At 41.1% G+C, this 16,746-nt stretch overlaps 1 protein-coding gene across 1 annotated transcript; it reads left to right on the forward strand.

Annotated features, from left to right (window-relative positions):
* The first annotated feature begins 3,834 nt into the window (after nucleotides 1-3,834).
* Nucleotides 3,835-16,604, forward strand: LOC129680480 (rhox homeobox family member 1-like). Its single transcript, XM_055612126.1, has 3 exons — nucleotides 3,835-4,214; nucleotides 14,932-14,977; nucleotides 16,440-16,604. The coding sequence occupies exons 1-3, from the start codon at nucleotides 3,835-3,837 to the stop codon at nucleotides 16,602-16,604; spliced, it is 591 nt and encodes a 196-aa protein (XP_055468101.1).
* The last annotated feature ends 142 nt before the right edge of the window (nucleotides 16,605-16,746 follow it).

Below are 16,746 nucleotides of genomic sequence, written 5' to 3' on the forward strand. Positions count from 1 at the left end.
CCTGAGCTGCCTTTTGTAGAAAGACAGCCTTTTCTGTGCAGGACACACCCAAGGAATAAATGGGTAATTCTGCACTTTATTGTTAATGTAAAGGAAGACGGATAGGGATGTCCTGGCCAGCATGGGTGTCAGAGTTCTGGTGTCACCAGAAGAGCCCGTCTTCCACTTGCTCCTGGAGAATGAAGATTCTCTTGGACTCCAGCACAGTCTTCATGCGAAGGCTTTCCTGGGTAGGAGGGATGTTTATGCCCTTTAGTATTTTCCTCTGATTCCTCCTCAGTTTTGCTCTCTTATTGTTAAACCAATCCTCAAATCAGAGGGAAAAAGTTGCTAGACCACTGGTAATAGTTTCTTAAGTTTAAATCTTTTTCTTTTAAATTAAGTTTAAATCTTTTTCTTTGATAGGGTCTTCCTTTATCCTGGAGAAACATATTTTGAGCATTTATTTTAATGTTTCAGAATGTCAGGCAATTCAGGATTATGTCTACTAATATTCACATGTAAGTTTCTATGTTCTATATGAACATCAGTATTTAGAGAAATATTGGCTTTGTCTCCTACACAATTGTTGACTTTCAGAATCTTTAATATGCAAAACCCTTACTTTGAATTAGTGTGAATAAAGAGGTCTTCAAATATTTAAGGCTAAAAATTAGCCAGTGGAAACTTACAGTATTTTAAAAATTTTGTGTAGCAAAGGAAAAAATCAATTGAGTGACAAGGAAATCCATAAAATTGGAAAGGATACTTGCCAGTTAGTATCTGATAGAAGACTACTATCTGTAATATACGAAGAACTTTAAAAATAAAGAGAAAATAAACTGAGTTTAAATGAGCGGTGGCTCTAAGCAGAGTTATCTAAAGAAGAAATAAAATGGCAAAGAAATATTCCAGGTGTAGCCAACATCCCTAGCAATTAGGGAAATGCAATGCAGTATTACTTTCAGATTTCCTTAGCATCTTTTAAACGTTATGTAAGCACAATGACCATCATGGCTACATTTCCCTAAACGTATAATAGTATAGGTATTCTATCTTGGAGGGAGCCAAAATTGTCTAATTGTACTTAAGGCCTGTTGAACAAGAGATAAATTATGCTTAGAATTGTAAATCCAGTCAACTCTGTGTGGCTAGTGAGGTCACAGCTCTGAGAGCTGAACCTACCATCGCCACTTCCTTAAACTAGTATAATTTCTAACTTCACTTTAATGTTGTACCCACAGGTAAGGGTAGATCTTACCCACAATCAAAGAAGAATCTTTTTGCATCTGCAGACCATTATATAAAGCCACAACTGACCATAATGCAGAGAATAACTTACCAGCCCCAACTTATCATTTACAACACAACTTATATTTCTTAAAGCTCAGGGAACATGGAGAAATAGGGAGCAGAATGATCCAGAAGATCAGGAAGTCTGCTGTGAGATTGTGTCTTCTCAATATAAAAAGGAAGCTATACCCATGAAAGATTGCTCTCTAAACAAAATTTTTACAATTCTAACACCAGTTAACATCCCAACATTAATGAGTAAAATCTCACTAGGTTCCAAATGAAGTGCTGTAAGCAATTATCAGTTGCTGATAAAAGTAGAACGAACGAGGCCTTTAATTGGTTATCCAATGCAAAGCTACACTAAAGAGACTCAGCGTGTTGAATTTATATGCTTGTTCACATGTATGTAACAACAATAATAAAAGAAAAGAGGTCATGAATTTGAGAGAAAGTGGAAGGATTGTATAGGTGAGAGGAACAAGGAGGGGAGAAATTATGTAATTATATTTTAATTAAATTCAATTTCAAAACTGTGTAAAGTACAACATTAAGCTCAGACTCTCTATTCAAGAGACCATAACCATGCATATAGCTTGATGTAGTTTTGTTTCTTCCCAAATCATCCCAACATCAAAAGTTCTTTTACACATTCCCAAGACCTCTGCTCATGTGAATGAGAAAATCCAAGAATTTCTTTAGAACTGTTTCTCATCTGTATTAGTCTCCTGAGGTATCAATACATTTATACATCTGAAAGCAAAGATGAGTGGTGAGAGTGGATCCTGTTGTATTGTTGAACAACTCCTTCAGGGAAGGTCAATGTCATTTCCATTGACTATTCAAGATTAATTCCCCTCAGCCAACCATGGAGAGAATAATACTGCAGGATTATGAGTGAGGATGAAGCTACCATCAAAGGTAGGTAAACTCTTTATACATGAACTAAACTCTTCAGAAATCAAAGAGTTCAATGTCCTAGATCTCATCTGGGTCACCAAGGGACACTATCCAGATCATAGATAGAGAGTCAGGAACAGCAAAGTTACTTTAACAAGATTTATCTGAAGCCACACAGCAGCTTGGGGTAAGGTCACCAATAGTAGAAGTGTGGTAGACAGGGCAATGACCTCTTAAGGACCCTGTAAATCTCCTAACTTGGGACTCTCGTACATGGATCCAGAAAATTCTAGAAACCCAGTGACTCCTGAATGTAATAAGTGTGGTCCATAACAAAACGAACAACCCCTCGCCCCCCAAAAAAGAAGGAACCTTCACTTCTGGAAGGCTACATGGTATACTAAATGAGACCTCTTTAAACCTTTTAAACTGTGATCCTTTTGGACCTGAACTTTTGTGTTATCAAAGGTAAACAGCCACGAAACACCCATATTCAAATCAAATGCTTACTAATAATAAACTATGAAGAATTTTACTTTAAAATGATTGACTATATACTGTAACAGGGTCCATATACCTTAATAGGTCCCTAGACTTTTACATAACTGACTCCATGGTGGAGGTACCATGCAGGCTGTAAAACTCAGCTTGTAGACAGCACCACCTGTCAAAATAAAAACAAAGACCTAAATCATCAAAGTCCGTAGTTTTGGTAAAGTCTCCAAAAATACTAAACTGTTTTTGTTTGTTGTTTTGGTTTCAGTAGTTCTGCTTCTGGCCAACTATTCTTGTTAATTGAAATATATCAATACAGAATATGGTTTTTATGCTTAAAAGCTCATTCTGAGAAAGGCTCAGAACTACACTGACATCCCAAACTCTTGAACTCATGTCCAAGCAGTCTTTTCTAGCGGGTACAACATATACATACATGTAAATTATTATACTATTTGTTAAAATTGAAAAGATCTTCATGGTTACACAGGTGTGCTTTCATTCTTTTTACCCAGAATTAAATTGTGGCCTAACTTGGTTTTCTGGGATGTAAAGAATCAGCCAATATTTTTCAGAGTTGATAGCTATTGTTATTTTGACTTTGTAATTTCTAATAGTGAGAATGATGCTTCAAGTAATTGGTAGTACAAAATGATGAAGATTCATTTAGGGCCAAAAATGGAAATTACATCCTAATAAATAGTTTACTTAATTATCTTACTTTTATTAATATCCTGTCTCCACTCTAAATCACTTTAAAATGCATTCTAAGCCATTGTCAAGATCCCCTCTTAGACCCAGGGAAACTCTTTAGCTCAGGTCCAACTATGGGTCCATTTCTCAAACAAGTCAGAAAACTAGCATTCAGCTTCAAGTGTCCCTTTTTGCCACGCTGTCTATGACAAGTATCTTATTCCATGGGATGAAGCCACACACAAGTTTGTGTCCTCACTCATCCCTTGTATGCCTAAACTACAGCCTCATCCAGGGTTGTCAGTGGAAAACCAATAGCAGCGGTGGAGAAGGGCACGTGTGCATGTCAGAGAGGGATGTGTTCTGCCTAAGGCAACAATTTTCGCGTAGAGAACCCAGAAAGTTCCTCAGTGGGCTTCAAGGAGCACAGTCTTTGTGGAAGCCAAAGGGGGGTGCCTTCGTCCGAGCTCAGTCATGGCCCGCAAGTACTTCTACTTCGACTACGATTATTATGGGATGAACTTCTATGAGGAAGAAATCATGACTGAACCTGAGGAAAACGTGAGCTACACAGCAATCAGTAGCGGCTTTAACAGAGGAGAAGCAGACACTCTGAACGAGCTGTCCTGTGAGGGCTACCAGAACTCTCTAAGTGACCACAACTACCAAAGCCGTGACACGACTAACACCTGGAACACTGAGCAAGAAAAACCAGAGGAGGCCAGGGATGTGGTCTGGACCAGAGAGCAGCCATCATTCAAAATTCCTCAGAAACCATACAAATTCACGCCTGGGCAGCTGTGGGAACTTCAGGCAGTGTTCGAAGAAACTCAGTATCCAGATTCTCTCAGACGGTGTGTACGGGGTCTGTCTTTCAGGACTTTTCCTTTCCCTGGGCCTCTCCTCACTCTTGTTAAAAGTTTTTAATGTCTTTGAGATTCAGCATGTAGATTCACTCAGGTTAGGCTTAGTAGCTTTGCCACTGAGGTAAAAGCTCCTCAGAGAATTTCAGGATGTAACAGCCTCGGTGGACGCCACAGGAGTACGCCCTCTGGCGGGCTTGGGCTTTATCTACACTATGAGGAAGAAAAAATGACTGAACTTAATCAAAGGGTAACCTACTCAGCAGGTGGCGGAGGCTTTTTTCGAAGTATTCCTGCAGGTACCTTGCTTCCTTGTAAGGATTACTAGAGCCCTGTAGGTGACCACAACCTTTTTAGTTTTGTTAGAATCGTGGCCTGAGTTGTGCAGCCTGGCCTTGAACCAACTCTGTACACCGGTCAGCCTTTGAGCTTGTGATCCTACCGTCTCAACCTCTTCAGTAGCTGAAATTACTGGTTTGTGCCAGCAGGATTCACTTCCTTCCCCTCTTTTTCCTTGAAACCACTAAGTTTTCAGCTGACTCTATGGTGGTGGTTGGAGAGAGTTACATAGAGGTTCTGGGTAGAGTCTGTTTTTTCTATCCATTAAAGAATTTAAAGACAGAAAAGATCCCAGACAATGGGTAACAACTTATTAAAATTGAAGTAAGACTCACACACAGCAAGGCATGCAGAGAGACACTCCCCACGAAGTAAAGAGGGGAGTCACGGGTGGGGGCAGGGCCAGGAATTTTCAGCTGACCAAGCTGCTCATTTTACATTGCTCATCTTAGAGAAAGAGAGGGAAGCTGACAGGTTCACAAGTTCTTGTAAACTGAAACATGTTTAGGGCAGGCCTTAAATGTACTTGACCAGGCTGAAGTAGTCAGCAAAAGGCAGGGGGAAAAAAAGCCCAATTGGCCTTTGTCTAAGATAAAGAGTGTGAGCAAAAAGCGGACAGTTTGTTATCTTATTAGATTGAGGCCTCCTTACCTATCTGTCTGCTGGTCAGAGATCTGTTGAGTTTTTAGTCCCTCAAGAAAATGCCTCTCTTGATAACCAAGGTTAAAATTTTCATGCACTAATGGTGTAAACTGGTCCTCCAAAATGCTCACTGACCACTCTTTTGGTTCCTTTCATTTAGAAAATGTCCTCAAACATGGAAATATAAAAACCATTGCTTACACCAAATATGAAGGTCAAAACTCAGGTGGTTTGGGGATCTCTGGGAGTCTATGACACCAAAGGAAAACCTGCACATATTAAACAACTGCCATTTCTTCGTAGGTAGTCTCCAACCACCACTTTCCTGCTTTATTAATCCTCTCTATGTGACTTGTCTAGGCATAAGGAAAACCAGGCAGGATGTGTTCTTTCTGAACTAACCTGCTTCAACTGGCATGTCTTCAAGCCTTGTCAGTGTGCTCACATCTGGCTGAATTTCTGCCTTCTAGGGGGTGAATTATATCCCAAAGACCCCTTTTTCATATAAATGACATACAATTTGGTGGTAGACTCCTTTGCCTAGCATATGCGGAACTGTAGTTTCAATTCCCAAAGCCACAAAATTATGTATAATTTGTATGTGGCAGATTTAAGCATTTATTCCTTCCATAGTACATTAATATTAACAGCTAGACCATACAGCACTAATAAGTCTTTAATTTTCAGGCAATGTAAAATCACTCCCAAACACAGCTCCTTCTAAGAGTTACTGAAATGCATACTTGCAGAGGTGTGAGAGGAGTTAACAAATTTTAAATTATTAAAATATTTTATACAATGTATTGTAATTACATTCTTCCCCTCCCCCAACTCCTCCCAGATCCTCCCTACTCATTCAAGTACATGAACAGTTCTCTTTCTCAAAAAAGAAAGAAAACACAACAAAACAGGAAAACCGACAAAACCAAAACCCAAATCAAAGCAGACACACTTTAAAACAAAAAAGAAAACAAGGCAAAAAGTAACAAAATGTGTGAACAACATGTTCTCATGCACACACACATAAACACACACACAAATAAACAAAAAACAACACCTGAAGTCTCTTTTTTTTATAAATCTTTTATTTTTTTTTATTAATTACACTTTATTCATTTTGTATCCCCCCATGAGCCCCTCCCTCCTCCCCTGCCGATCCCACCCTCCCTCCCCTTTCTGCATGCATGCCACTCCCCAAGTCCACTGATAGGGGAGGTCCTCCTCTCCTTCTTTCTGATCTTAGTCTATCAGTTCTCATCAAAAGTGGCTGCATTGTCCTCTACTGTGGCCTGGTAAGGCTGCTCCCCCCTCAGGGGGAAGTGATCAACGAGCAGGCCAATCAGATTATGTCAGAGGCAGTCCCTCTTCCCATTACTATGGAACCCACTTGGACACTGAACTGCCATGGGCTACACCTGTGCAGGGGTTCCAGGTCATCTCCACAAATAGTCCTTGGTTGGAGTATGAGTCTCTGGGAAGTTCCCTGTGTTCAAATTATCTTGTTCTGTTGCTCTGCTTGTGGAGTTCCCGTTCCCTCCAGCTCTTACTATTTCCCACTTCTTACATAAAATTCCATTCACTCTGCCCATCAGTTGGCCATCAGGCTCAGCATCTGCTTTGACAGTCTATACTGCAGAAGCTTTCAGAGGCCCTCTGTGGCAGGTTTCAAGGTTGTTTCCTGTTTTCTTCTGGCTTTCAGAGGCCCTCTGTAGCGGGTTGTTTCCTATTTTCTTTTTCTTCTGATGTCCATCCTCTTTGCCTTTCAGGATGGGGATTGAACATTTTAGTTAGGGTCCTCTCCTTTGCTTAGTTTGTTTAGATGTACAGCTTTTAGTGGGTTTATTCTATATTGTATGTTTATATGAGTGAGTATATACCGTGAGTGTCTTTTTGCTTCTGGGTCAACTCACTCAGACTGAAGTCTCTTTTGTGTTGCTCAACTACTCCTGGACATGCTACCTGCCCTGGAGAATTGTGGGGATGATGTTGTCTTTTGTCATACAGAAGCTTTTCAGTTTCATGAGGTCCCATTTATTTATTTTTATTTTTTTATTTTTTTAATATTAGTTACAGAAGAAGAAAACAGGAAACAAGTTAGGAACCTGCCACAGAGGGCCTCTGAAAGGCTCTATCCTGCAGACTATCAAAGCAGATGCTGAGACTTATGGCCAACTGTTGGGCAGAGTGCATGGAATCTTATGAAAGAAGTGGGAAATAGTAAGATCTGGAGAGGACAGGAACTCCACAGGGAGAGCAACAGAACCAGAAAATTTGAACACAGGGGTCTTTCCAGAGACTCATACTCCAATCAAGTACCATGCATGGAGATAACCTAGAACCCCTGCACAGATGTAGCCCATGGCAGTTCAGTGTCCAAATGGCTTCCATAGTAATTGGAAGAGGGACTGCCTCTGATATAAACTGATTGGCCTGATCTTTGATCACCTCCCCCTAAGGGGGGAGCAGCCTTACCAGGCCACAGAAGATGACAGTGCAGCCACTCCTGATGTGATCTGATAGACTAAGATCAGAAGGAAGGAGAGGAGGACCTCCCCTATCAGTGGACTTGGGGAGCGGCATGTGTGAAGAAGGGGGAGGGAATGTGAGATTAGGAGGTGCGGAGGGAGGGGCTTATGGGGGGATACAAAGTGAATAAAGTATAATTAATAAAAGTTAAACAAAAAGACCCCTGTGCCCAGATATATTTGGTCCTTGTGGAGCTCCTGTCCTCTCCAGGTCATATTAACTCCCCCCCCACGTCTTTTTTTTATGATTCCCTGCACTCTGCCGAAGGTTTGGTTATGAGTCTTAGTATCTGCTTTGATGCACTGCTAGGTAGAGTCTTTCACAGGCCCTCTGTGATAGGCTCCTGTCCTGTTACTTGTTTGCTCTTACATCCAATGTCCATCCCATTTGTCTTTCTAAGTGAGGATTGATCATCTTACCCTGGGTCCTCTTTCTTGTTTATCTTCTTTAGGTATATAGATTTCAGTATGTTTATTATGTCTTACAGGTCTATATAAGTGAGTATATATCATGTGTGTCTTTCTGCTTTTGGGATACCTCACTCAGGATGATCGTTTCTAGGTCCCACCATTTGCCTGCAAATTTCATGATTTCCTCGTTTTTTAATTGCTGAGTAGCATTCCATTGTGTAGATGTACCACAATTTCTGCATCCATCCCTCCGTTGATGGACATCTGGGTTGTTTCCAGGTTCTGGCTATTACAAATAAAGCTGCTACAAACATGGTTGAGCAAATGTACTTATTGTGTACTTGAGTATCTTTTGGATATATGCCTAGGAGTGGTATAGCTGGATCTTGAGGAAGCACTATTCCTAATTGTCTGAAAAAGGGCTAGACTGATTTCCAAATTGGTTGTACAAGTTTGCATTCCCACCAGCAGTGGAGGAGGGTTCCCCTTTCTCCACAACCTCTCCAGCATGTGTTGTCACTTGAGTTTTTGATCTTAGCCATTCTGATGGGTGTAAGGTGAAATCTCAGGGCCGTTTTGATTTGCATCTCTCTGATGGCTAAGGGAGGTCCCATTTATTAATTGTTAATCTTAGAGCCTGAGCTCTTGGTGTTCTGTTCATCGAGTTGTCTCCTGTGACAGTATGTTCAAAATCATTCTCCACTTTCTCTTCTGTCAGGTTCAGTGTATCTGGCTTTATGTTGAAGTTTTTGACCCACTTGGACTTGAGTTTTGTGCAAGGTGGTAGATATGGATCATTTGCAATCTTCTATGTGTAGAATACCAGCAATATTTGTTGAAGATACTTCCTTTTCTTAGTGTGTATTTCTGTCTTCTTTATCAAAAATCAGGTGCCCATTTGTGTGTGGATTTACATCTGGGTCTTCAATTCAATTCTTTTGATCAACATGTTTGTTTTTAAGCCAATACCATGTTGTTTTTATTACTGTAGCTCTGTAACACTGCTTAAGGTTAGGGATGGTGAAACATTAAGAAATTCTTTCATTATTCAAGATTGTTATCCTATAGTACTTATTATATTTTCATATGAAATTCAAGACATTAAAATTTTCTTTAAAGGATTTTGTTGGAATTTTGATGGAGATTGTGGTGAATCTATAGATTGCTTTTGGTAGAATGACCATTTTCATAATATTAATTTTACCAGTCTGTAACCATGGGAGTTCTTTTTATCTTCTGATGTCTTCAATTTCTTTCTTCAGTGTCTTAACATTTTTGTTATATAAGTATTTCACTTGTTTGGTTAGAGTTTCCTAACATGTTTTATATTTTTGAGGATTTGTGAAACATACTATTTCCCTTGTTTCTTTCATAGAATGTGTGCTATTTTTACATAGGAAGGCTACTCATTTTTGTGTGTTAATTTTGTTTCCTCCTACTTTTCTGAGAGTGTTTATCAGCTGTAGCATTTTCCTGGTGGAGTTTTTATAGTCTTTTATGTATAAAATCATATAACCTGCAAATAAAGATGCTTTGACTTCTTTCTTTCCAATTTGTATCACCAGCCAGGAGTGTTGGTGCTCACTTGTAATTCCAGCACTTGGGGAGGCAGAGTCAGACAGATCTCTGTAAGTTTGAAGCCAGCCTGGTCTGCAAAATGAGTTCAGGACAGCCAAGCTACACAGAAATACCTTGTCTTGACCCCTCCCCCCCAAAAAATTGTATCCCCTCAATCTCCTTCACTTGTCCTATTGTTTTAGCTAAGACATCAAATACTATGTTGATAGGTATGGAGAGAGTAGACAACCTTGTCTTGTTCCTGATTTGATGGGAAACTGAGTTTTTCTCTATGTGGCTTATTGTTGGTGGTAGGAGTACTGTAAACTGTTTTTATTATGTTGAGATATGTCTCTTCTATCTTTATTTTCTTCAGGACTTTTATTATGAAGAGGTGTGTGTTTTATCACAGACCCATTCTGCACCTAATGAATTAATCATGTTCTTTTTGTCTTTTAGTCTGTTTGTGTGGTGGATTATGTTTATTGATTCAAGTATGTTGAATCATTCCTGCATCTCTGAGATAAAGTCAATTTGATCATGATAGATGGTCTTTTTTGGTGTGTTCTTGAATTTAGTTTGCAAATATTTTATTAAGAATTTTTACATGTGTATTCATAAAGGATATTGGTCTGTGATTTTCTATTTTTTTCTGGGTCTTTGTGTTGTTTTGTTATTAAGGTAATAGTGGCTTCATAAAAAGAATTATACAATGTTCTTTTTTAACTTTTATTAATTACACTTTATTAATTTTGTAGCCCCCCATAAGCCCTTCCCTCCTCCCCTCCCGGTCCCATCCTCTCCCCCTTTCTGCATGCATGCCCCTCCCCAAGTCCACTGATATGGGAGGTCCTCCTCTCCTTCTTTCTGATCTTAGTTTATCACTTCTCATCAGAAGTGGCTGCATTGTCAGGGTTCTAGGTTATCTCCATGATAGTCCTTGGTTGGAGTATGAGTCTCTGGGAAATTCCCTGTGTTCAGATTTTCTTGTTCTGTTGCTCTCCTTGTGGAGTTCCTGTCCTCTCCAGCTCTTACTATTTCCCACTGCTACAGAGGGCCTCTGAAAGCCAGAAGAAGAAAACAGGAAACAACCTTGGAACCTGCCACAGAGGGCCTCTGAAAGCCTCTGCCGTGCAGACTGTCAAAGCAGACGGTGAGCCTGATGGCCAACTGATGGGCAGAGTGAATGGAATTATATGTACAATGTTCTTTTAAGTTTTATTTTTCAGGGTAATTTGAGAAGTATTAGTGTTAGTTCTTCTTTGAAGGTCTGCTAGAATTCTGTACTGAATCCATCTGGCCCTGGGATTTTTTGTGCTAGGGAGATTTTTTATTTTTTTTTAATTTAATTTTATTTTATTAATTACACTTTATTCACTTTGTATCCCCCCATAAGCCCCTCCCTCCGCACCTCCTAATCCCACATTCCCTCCCCCTTCTTCACACATGCCGCTCCCCAAGTCCACTGATAGGGGAGGTCCTCCTCTCCTTCCTTCTGATCTTAGTCTATCAGATCTCATCAGGAGTGACTGCATTGTCATCTTCTGTGACCTGATAGGGCTGCTCTCCCCTCAGGGGGAGGTGATCAAAGATCAGGCCAATCAGGTTATGTCAGAGGCAGTCCCAGAAAATTTGAACACAGGGGTCTTCCCAGAGACTCATACTCCAACCAAGTACCAGGCATGGAGATAACCTAGAAACCCTGCACAGATGTAGCTCATGGCAGTTTATTGTCCAAGTAGGCTAATGAGATTTTTAAATACTACTTCTATTTCTCCAGGAATTTAAACTGTTGTTTCATATTGATTTAATTTTGGTAGGTTGTGTTTATCAAGAAATTCATTCACATCTTTACAATTTTCCAGTTTGATGAAAAACGTAATTGTAGAAGTTTTATGATTCTAAGAATTTCCTTAGTGTCTGTTGTAGTTTTTCCCTTTTCATCTCTAATTTAATTATTTGGATCCTCTTCTTCTGTTGTTTGGTTAGTTTAGCCAAAGATTTGTTCATTTTATTGATTTTTTTTCAATAAACCAACTTTTTGTTTCATTGGTTCTTTGTAAGTTTTTTTATTATTATTATTTCTAACACTTTAATTTCAGTCCTGAGTTAAATGATTTATTTCTCTCTATTCTTTTTTTTTCCATGAGCACATTCATTATATTCAGCCAAATTTGGGCAGATTTGTTTTGTGACAATAGTCATTGAAAAAAATGGACAAGTCATAACAAACATACTTCAGTATTATATTTATGGTGAACTCAACAAGAACAAATTCATGGCTGCAATGAACCTAATCAGTATTACATAATCTGGAAAGTAGGATTGAAAAACCACATCCTTAAGGACTTTACTTTGCCAGTACATATGAGTGATTTTCTTGCTTAATTAAAGTTGCCCCCCACAATCTCCTTGCTTCTGTTTTTCTTTAATTTACATTTTTTCACAATTTATTCATTACATATCTCCATTGAAACCCTCTCCCTCAACTCGCCCCAGTCCCACCCTTCCTCCCTCTTCATCACTTATCCCCTTCCCCTAGTCCACTGAAAAGGGGAGTTCTACACCATTTGCAATCTGCCCATAGCTTATTAAGTCTCCTCAGGACTGCCTTGATCCTCTTCTTCCCTGGCCTGGGAAGGCCTCATCACCAGGGCCAAGTGATCAAAGAGTAGGCAACCGAGTTCATGACAGATGCAGCCCCTGATCCCCTTTCTTGGAGACCCATATGGAGACTGAGCTGCCAATCAGCCACATCTGAGCGTGTGGCCTAGGTCCTTTCCATGCATGGTCCTTGATTGCTACATCAGTCTCAGCAGGAACCCAATAGGCTCAGATCCCTTAGCTCTGTTTGTCTCCTTGTGGGGCTCCTGTTGCCTCCATCACTCTCTATCCCCACCTCCCTCCTCTTCCATAAGATTCCCCACACTCTGCCCAAAGTTTGGCCATGAGTCTCAGCATCTGCTTCTATTCCCCTGTTGGGTGGAGCCTTTCAGAGGACATCTATGGTAGGTTCCTATCCTGTTTCCTCTCTTCCACTGCTTCTGGTGTCTATCCTGTTTGCCATTCCGACTGAGATTTAAGCATCTTCCCATGGGTTCTCTTTAGTTTATGGCTTCTTTAGGTCTGTAGATGACTAACTTATATTATATGGCTAATATCCACTTATAAGTGAGTGTATACCGTGCCTGTCTTTCTGTTTCTGGGTTACCTCACTCAGGATAATCTTTTCTAGTTCCCACCATTTGCCTGCAAATTTCCTGATTCCCTTGTTTTTAATAGCTTGAGTATTGCCACAGCTCTCCTCAGGTGTATGTACCTGTGGGATAACTGTGCTCGTTGGGAGTCCAGAGGCTTCCCTCTCACCAGGAGAAGTCCTGGAGACAGCTGCCCTGCCACTGGGTTTCTTGCTCTGAATTTAGTGAGATGCTGCTGCTCTTACACTGTGTTTGCTGGGCACAACCCTCTTGAAGAACCAGGGAGCCCCGAGATTTGTTCAGTTTGGCTAGGGAGACAGATTGCACTTTGGAGCAGCATCTGGGGGCTGATCCCGTGGGTCTTAGGTTTCTGTAGGTCTAAGGTTGGAGCTCAGTACCCAAGCGGCAATCAGTACCAGGTGAGCGCAGCACTCAGGCATGTGGCAGGCCTTTGGGAACTCTGGAACCTTTCTGGGGATTAGCCAGGTGTCCTGAGGTCAGACCTGATGTTTCCCCCACCATAGTGTTTCCTCCCAACAGGGAGACACAATCTCTGGTGTTTGGGGGTCCACAGTTCAGTCTGTGATAGTGAGTAGAGCAAGCAGGCACAGACGAGTGGCTCAGCACTAGCAACTGAGTGCCTGCAAGAACCTGGGAATTCTTCTGGGAACTTTTTGCAGGGGGGGGGGTGTTGCCTGGGTGTTGCCTGGGTGTTGCCTGAGATCAGATCTGGTATTTCCTTCACCATGGGGGTTCCTCCTGACAGGGAAACCCAGTCTGGTGTTTGGGGCCTACAGTTCTGCCTGGGATGGTGAGTAGCATGTGTAGGCCTGTGGTTCTGAGCTTGGTGACTGAGCACCTGCCTGATCTTGGGACCTTTTCTGGGGGTTGTCTGGATGACCTGAGGTCTGTAGGCTCTGACTGCTCCCTTCACTGTGGGCTTTTCTCTTGACTGGAAAATCCAGTCTCTGGTGGTGTGGGGCCAACAGTTCAGTGTGGGATGGTGATCAGAGCACGTAGACCTGTGGCTCTGAGCTGGCTACCGAACGCCTACCAGGACCCACCTGTGGGACCTGGAAACTCTTCTGGGGTTTAGCTGGGTGACCCGAGATTGAACTCGATTGCTTCCCATACTGTGGGGTCTCTTCTCACTTGGGAAACAAAATCGCTGATGTTTTAGGGCCCACAGTTTGCTCGTCAGAAATAGTGTGCTCTGGGTGCTGCCATCTTGGATCTCCTGTCTATTCTTTTTGGGTATTATTCCTTGTTTTTCTACAGCTTTCAAGTGTGTCTTTAAGTTATTAGTATGGGATTTCTCAATTTTTTTATATAGGCACCTAATACTATTAACTTGCCTCATTGCATCCTACAGATGCAGGAACTCCACAAGGAGAGCAACAGCACCAAAAAATCTGAGCACAGGGGTCTTTCCTGAGACTGCTATTCCAACCAATGACTGTGCATGGAGATAACCTAAGACCTCTGCACAGATGTAGCCCATGGCAGTTCAGTATCCAAGTGGGTTCCATTTTAATAGGAACAAGGACTGTCTCTGACATGAACTGATTGGCCTGCTCTTTAATTACCTCCCCCTGAGGGGGAAGCAGCATTACCAGGCCACAGAAGAAGACAATGCATCCTCTCTTGATGAGACCTAATTGACTAGGATCAGAAGGAAGGAAAAGAAGTCCTCCCTTATCAGTGGACTTGGGGAGGGGCATGCAGGCAGAGGGTGGAGGAAGGGAGGGATTGGGATGGGAGGAGGGAGGGAACCACGGGGGTATACAAAGTGAGCAAAGTGTAATTAATAAAGAAAAAAAAAAGAATTGCTGTGCACCAGGAGGCTGAGTTCCCTAAGGGGAATTAGGGTGGGCTGAGAGGAGGACCTCCTGCAGGTAGACTCCAGCAGAATTAAATATAAGTATGGAGAACAAGATGCTAAATTTTAAAATATGCACGGAGTATACACATTGTGTTCATTTTCTGCCTATGATCCTTAGTATGGAATAGTAAGTATCTGTCTTTTTCTCTTCACAGGAAAGAACTGGCAGAGCTCATGAATGTGGAAGAACAGAAAGTGCAGGTCAGTCATCTTGCCTATGTTGTTTAGCGGGGTGCTGATCTCAGACCTGCCTCAGGACATGCATGGCCTTGTTCTAGGCCTGTGCAATTGCCATATTTTTATTGTCTCTTTAATTGTTGTATTTTTCTTGGTGGTTTTATGCTGGAAAAGAAGATTTGGACTATGGGGCCTTGGCAAGTAGAAACTGGACAAAGGAAAATTTTAGCAGGTTATGTCTACCCCATGAATGGCATTCATATGCATTCCTGAAGTAAAAGCAAAACAAAATAAATAGCATCTTCACTTCTCTCTCTCCCCCCCTCTATATGTGTGTGTGTGTGTACATATATATTTTGGACATAAATGTGATATACACATATACAACCTATAATTAACATATGACTCCTTGTGGCACACAAGAGACCTTCACAAGGGTATTCTATAATGCATCATTTTGAAACTCAGGGTGACTTGGAAATAATCATGTGATTGCATGGAGAATCTGGTGACAATAGCTCACATATGCACTCACTAAAAGAATGAATGAATGGTCTGGAGCAGTGACACACTCCTGTAATCCAAGCACTCCAGGAGGCAGAGGCAAGCATATTTCTGTGAGTTCAAGGCCAGCCTCATCTACAAAGTGAGTCCAGGATACCCAAGGCTATGCAGAGACTCTGTCTTAAAAAAAGAAAGAAGAAGGAGGAGGAGGAGGAGGAGGAGAAGGAGAAGAAGAAGAAAGAAAGAAAGAAAGAAAGAAAGAAAGAAAGAAAGAAAAAGAAATGAATGAAAAATATGAGGAAAATGGAATAATTGAGCTATAAAATACACTTTCATAAACTAACCCCTGTTCACATTAGGTGTGATAAATGTGGATAGAAAGCCTAAGTCCAAGATAGTAAATTTCTTCATTTCTTTTAGAAAGTTTTGAGACTGTGATCCGGATAATGGCAGTTCTAAATTTAACTTTCTGCCATTATATATTGTGTCCAGAAGAAATATTGCCCAAAAATTCCCACTAGGGTGGAAAAGAGTCATTTTTTTTGGTTACAAAGGGAGTTCATGAGCACCTTGGCATGCACAAGAACTTGTCTAAGGAAAAATTTTTTAAAGTATGACTGTAAGCCTATGCACAGAGATTAGCACATGGCTCTAATTGGGTAATGCTGTGCAGAATAAAGGGTGTGATATTATGTGCTACATATTTTTCTTTACTTTTGTCTTGGGGACATATAAAACAGGAACTAAGAAACTGGAGGTCAGTCCTTGACCTGGAATAATAGAGTGCAGCCATGCAAAGCATTTGAGCACTTAAAACTGCATGTGGTTTCGTTCCAATTTTTAGTATATGTGCTGCCGAAGCGAGCACTGCATGTGGTTTCAAAAGAGATTTGTGGGCAAATGAGGCTAAGTGATGTGTTTTCTCATCAGAGCAGCAACTGCTAAATATATTAATCTAATCCCTGTCTCCCTATGATTTCAGGATTGGTTTAACAATAAGAGAGCAAAACTGAGGAGGAATCAGAGGAAAATACTAAAGGGCATAAACATCCCTCCTACCCAGGAAAGCCTTCGCATGAAGACTGTGGTGGAGTCCAAGAGCATCTTCATTCTCCAGGAGCAAGTGGAAGACGGGCTCTTCTGGTGACACCAGAACTCTGACACCCATGCTGGCCAGGACATCCCTATCCGTCTTCCTTTACATTAACAATAAAGTGCAGAATTACCCATTTATTCCTTGGATGTGTCCTGCACAGAAAAGGCTGTCTTTCTACAAAAGGCAGCTCAGG

Source organism: Psammomys obesus, unplaced genomic scaffold (assembly GCF_907164565.1).
Source record: "Psammomys obesus unplaced genomic scaffold, mPsaObe1.curated_primary_1811, whole genome shotgun sequence".
NCBI lineage: Eukaryota > Metazoa > Chordata > Mammalia > Rodentia > Muridae > Psammomys > Psammomys obesus.

What these genes read in the sequence shown, in the direction of transcription:
- LOC129680480 (XM_055612126.1), top strand. Translation starts at nt 3,835, where the DNA reads ATGGCCCGCAAGTACTTCTACTTCGACTACGATTATTATGGGATGAAC. An exon ending in TATCCAGATTCTCTCAGACG is followed by an intron (nt 4,215 to 14,931) that starts GTGTGTACGGGG and finishes TTCTCTTCACAG; the next exon opens with GAAAGAACTGGCAGAGCTCA. An exon ending in TGGAAGAACAGAAAGTGCAG is followed by an intron (nt 14,978 to 16,439) that starts GTCAGTCATCTT and finishes CTATGATTTCAG; the next exon opens with GATTGGTTTAACAATAAGAG.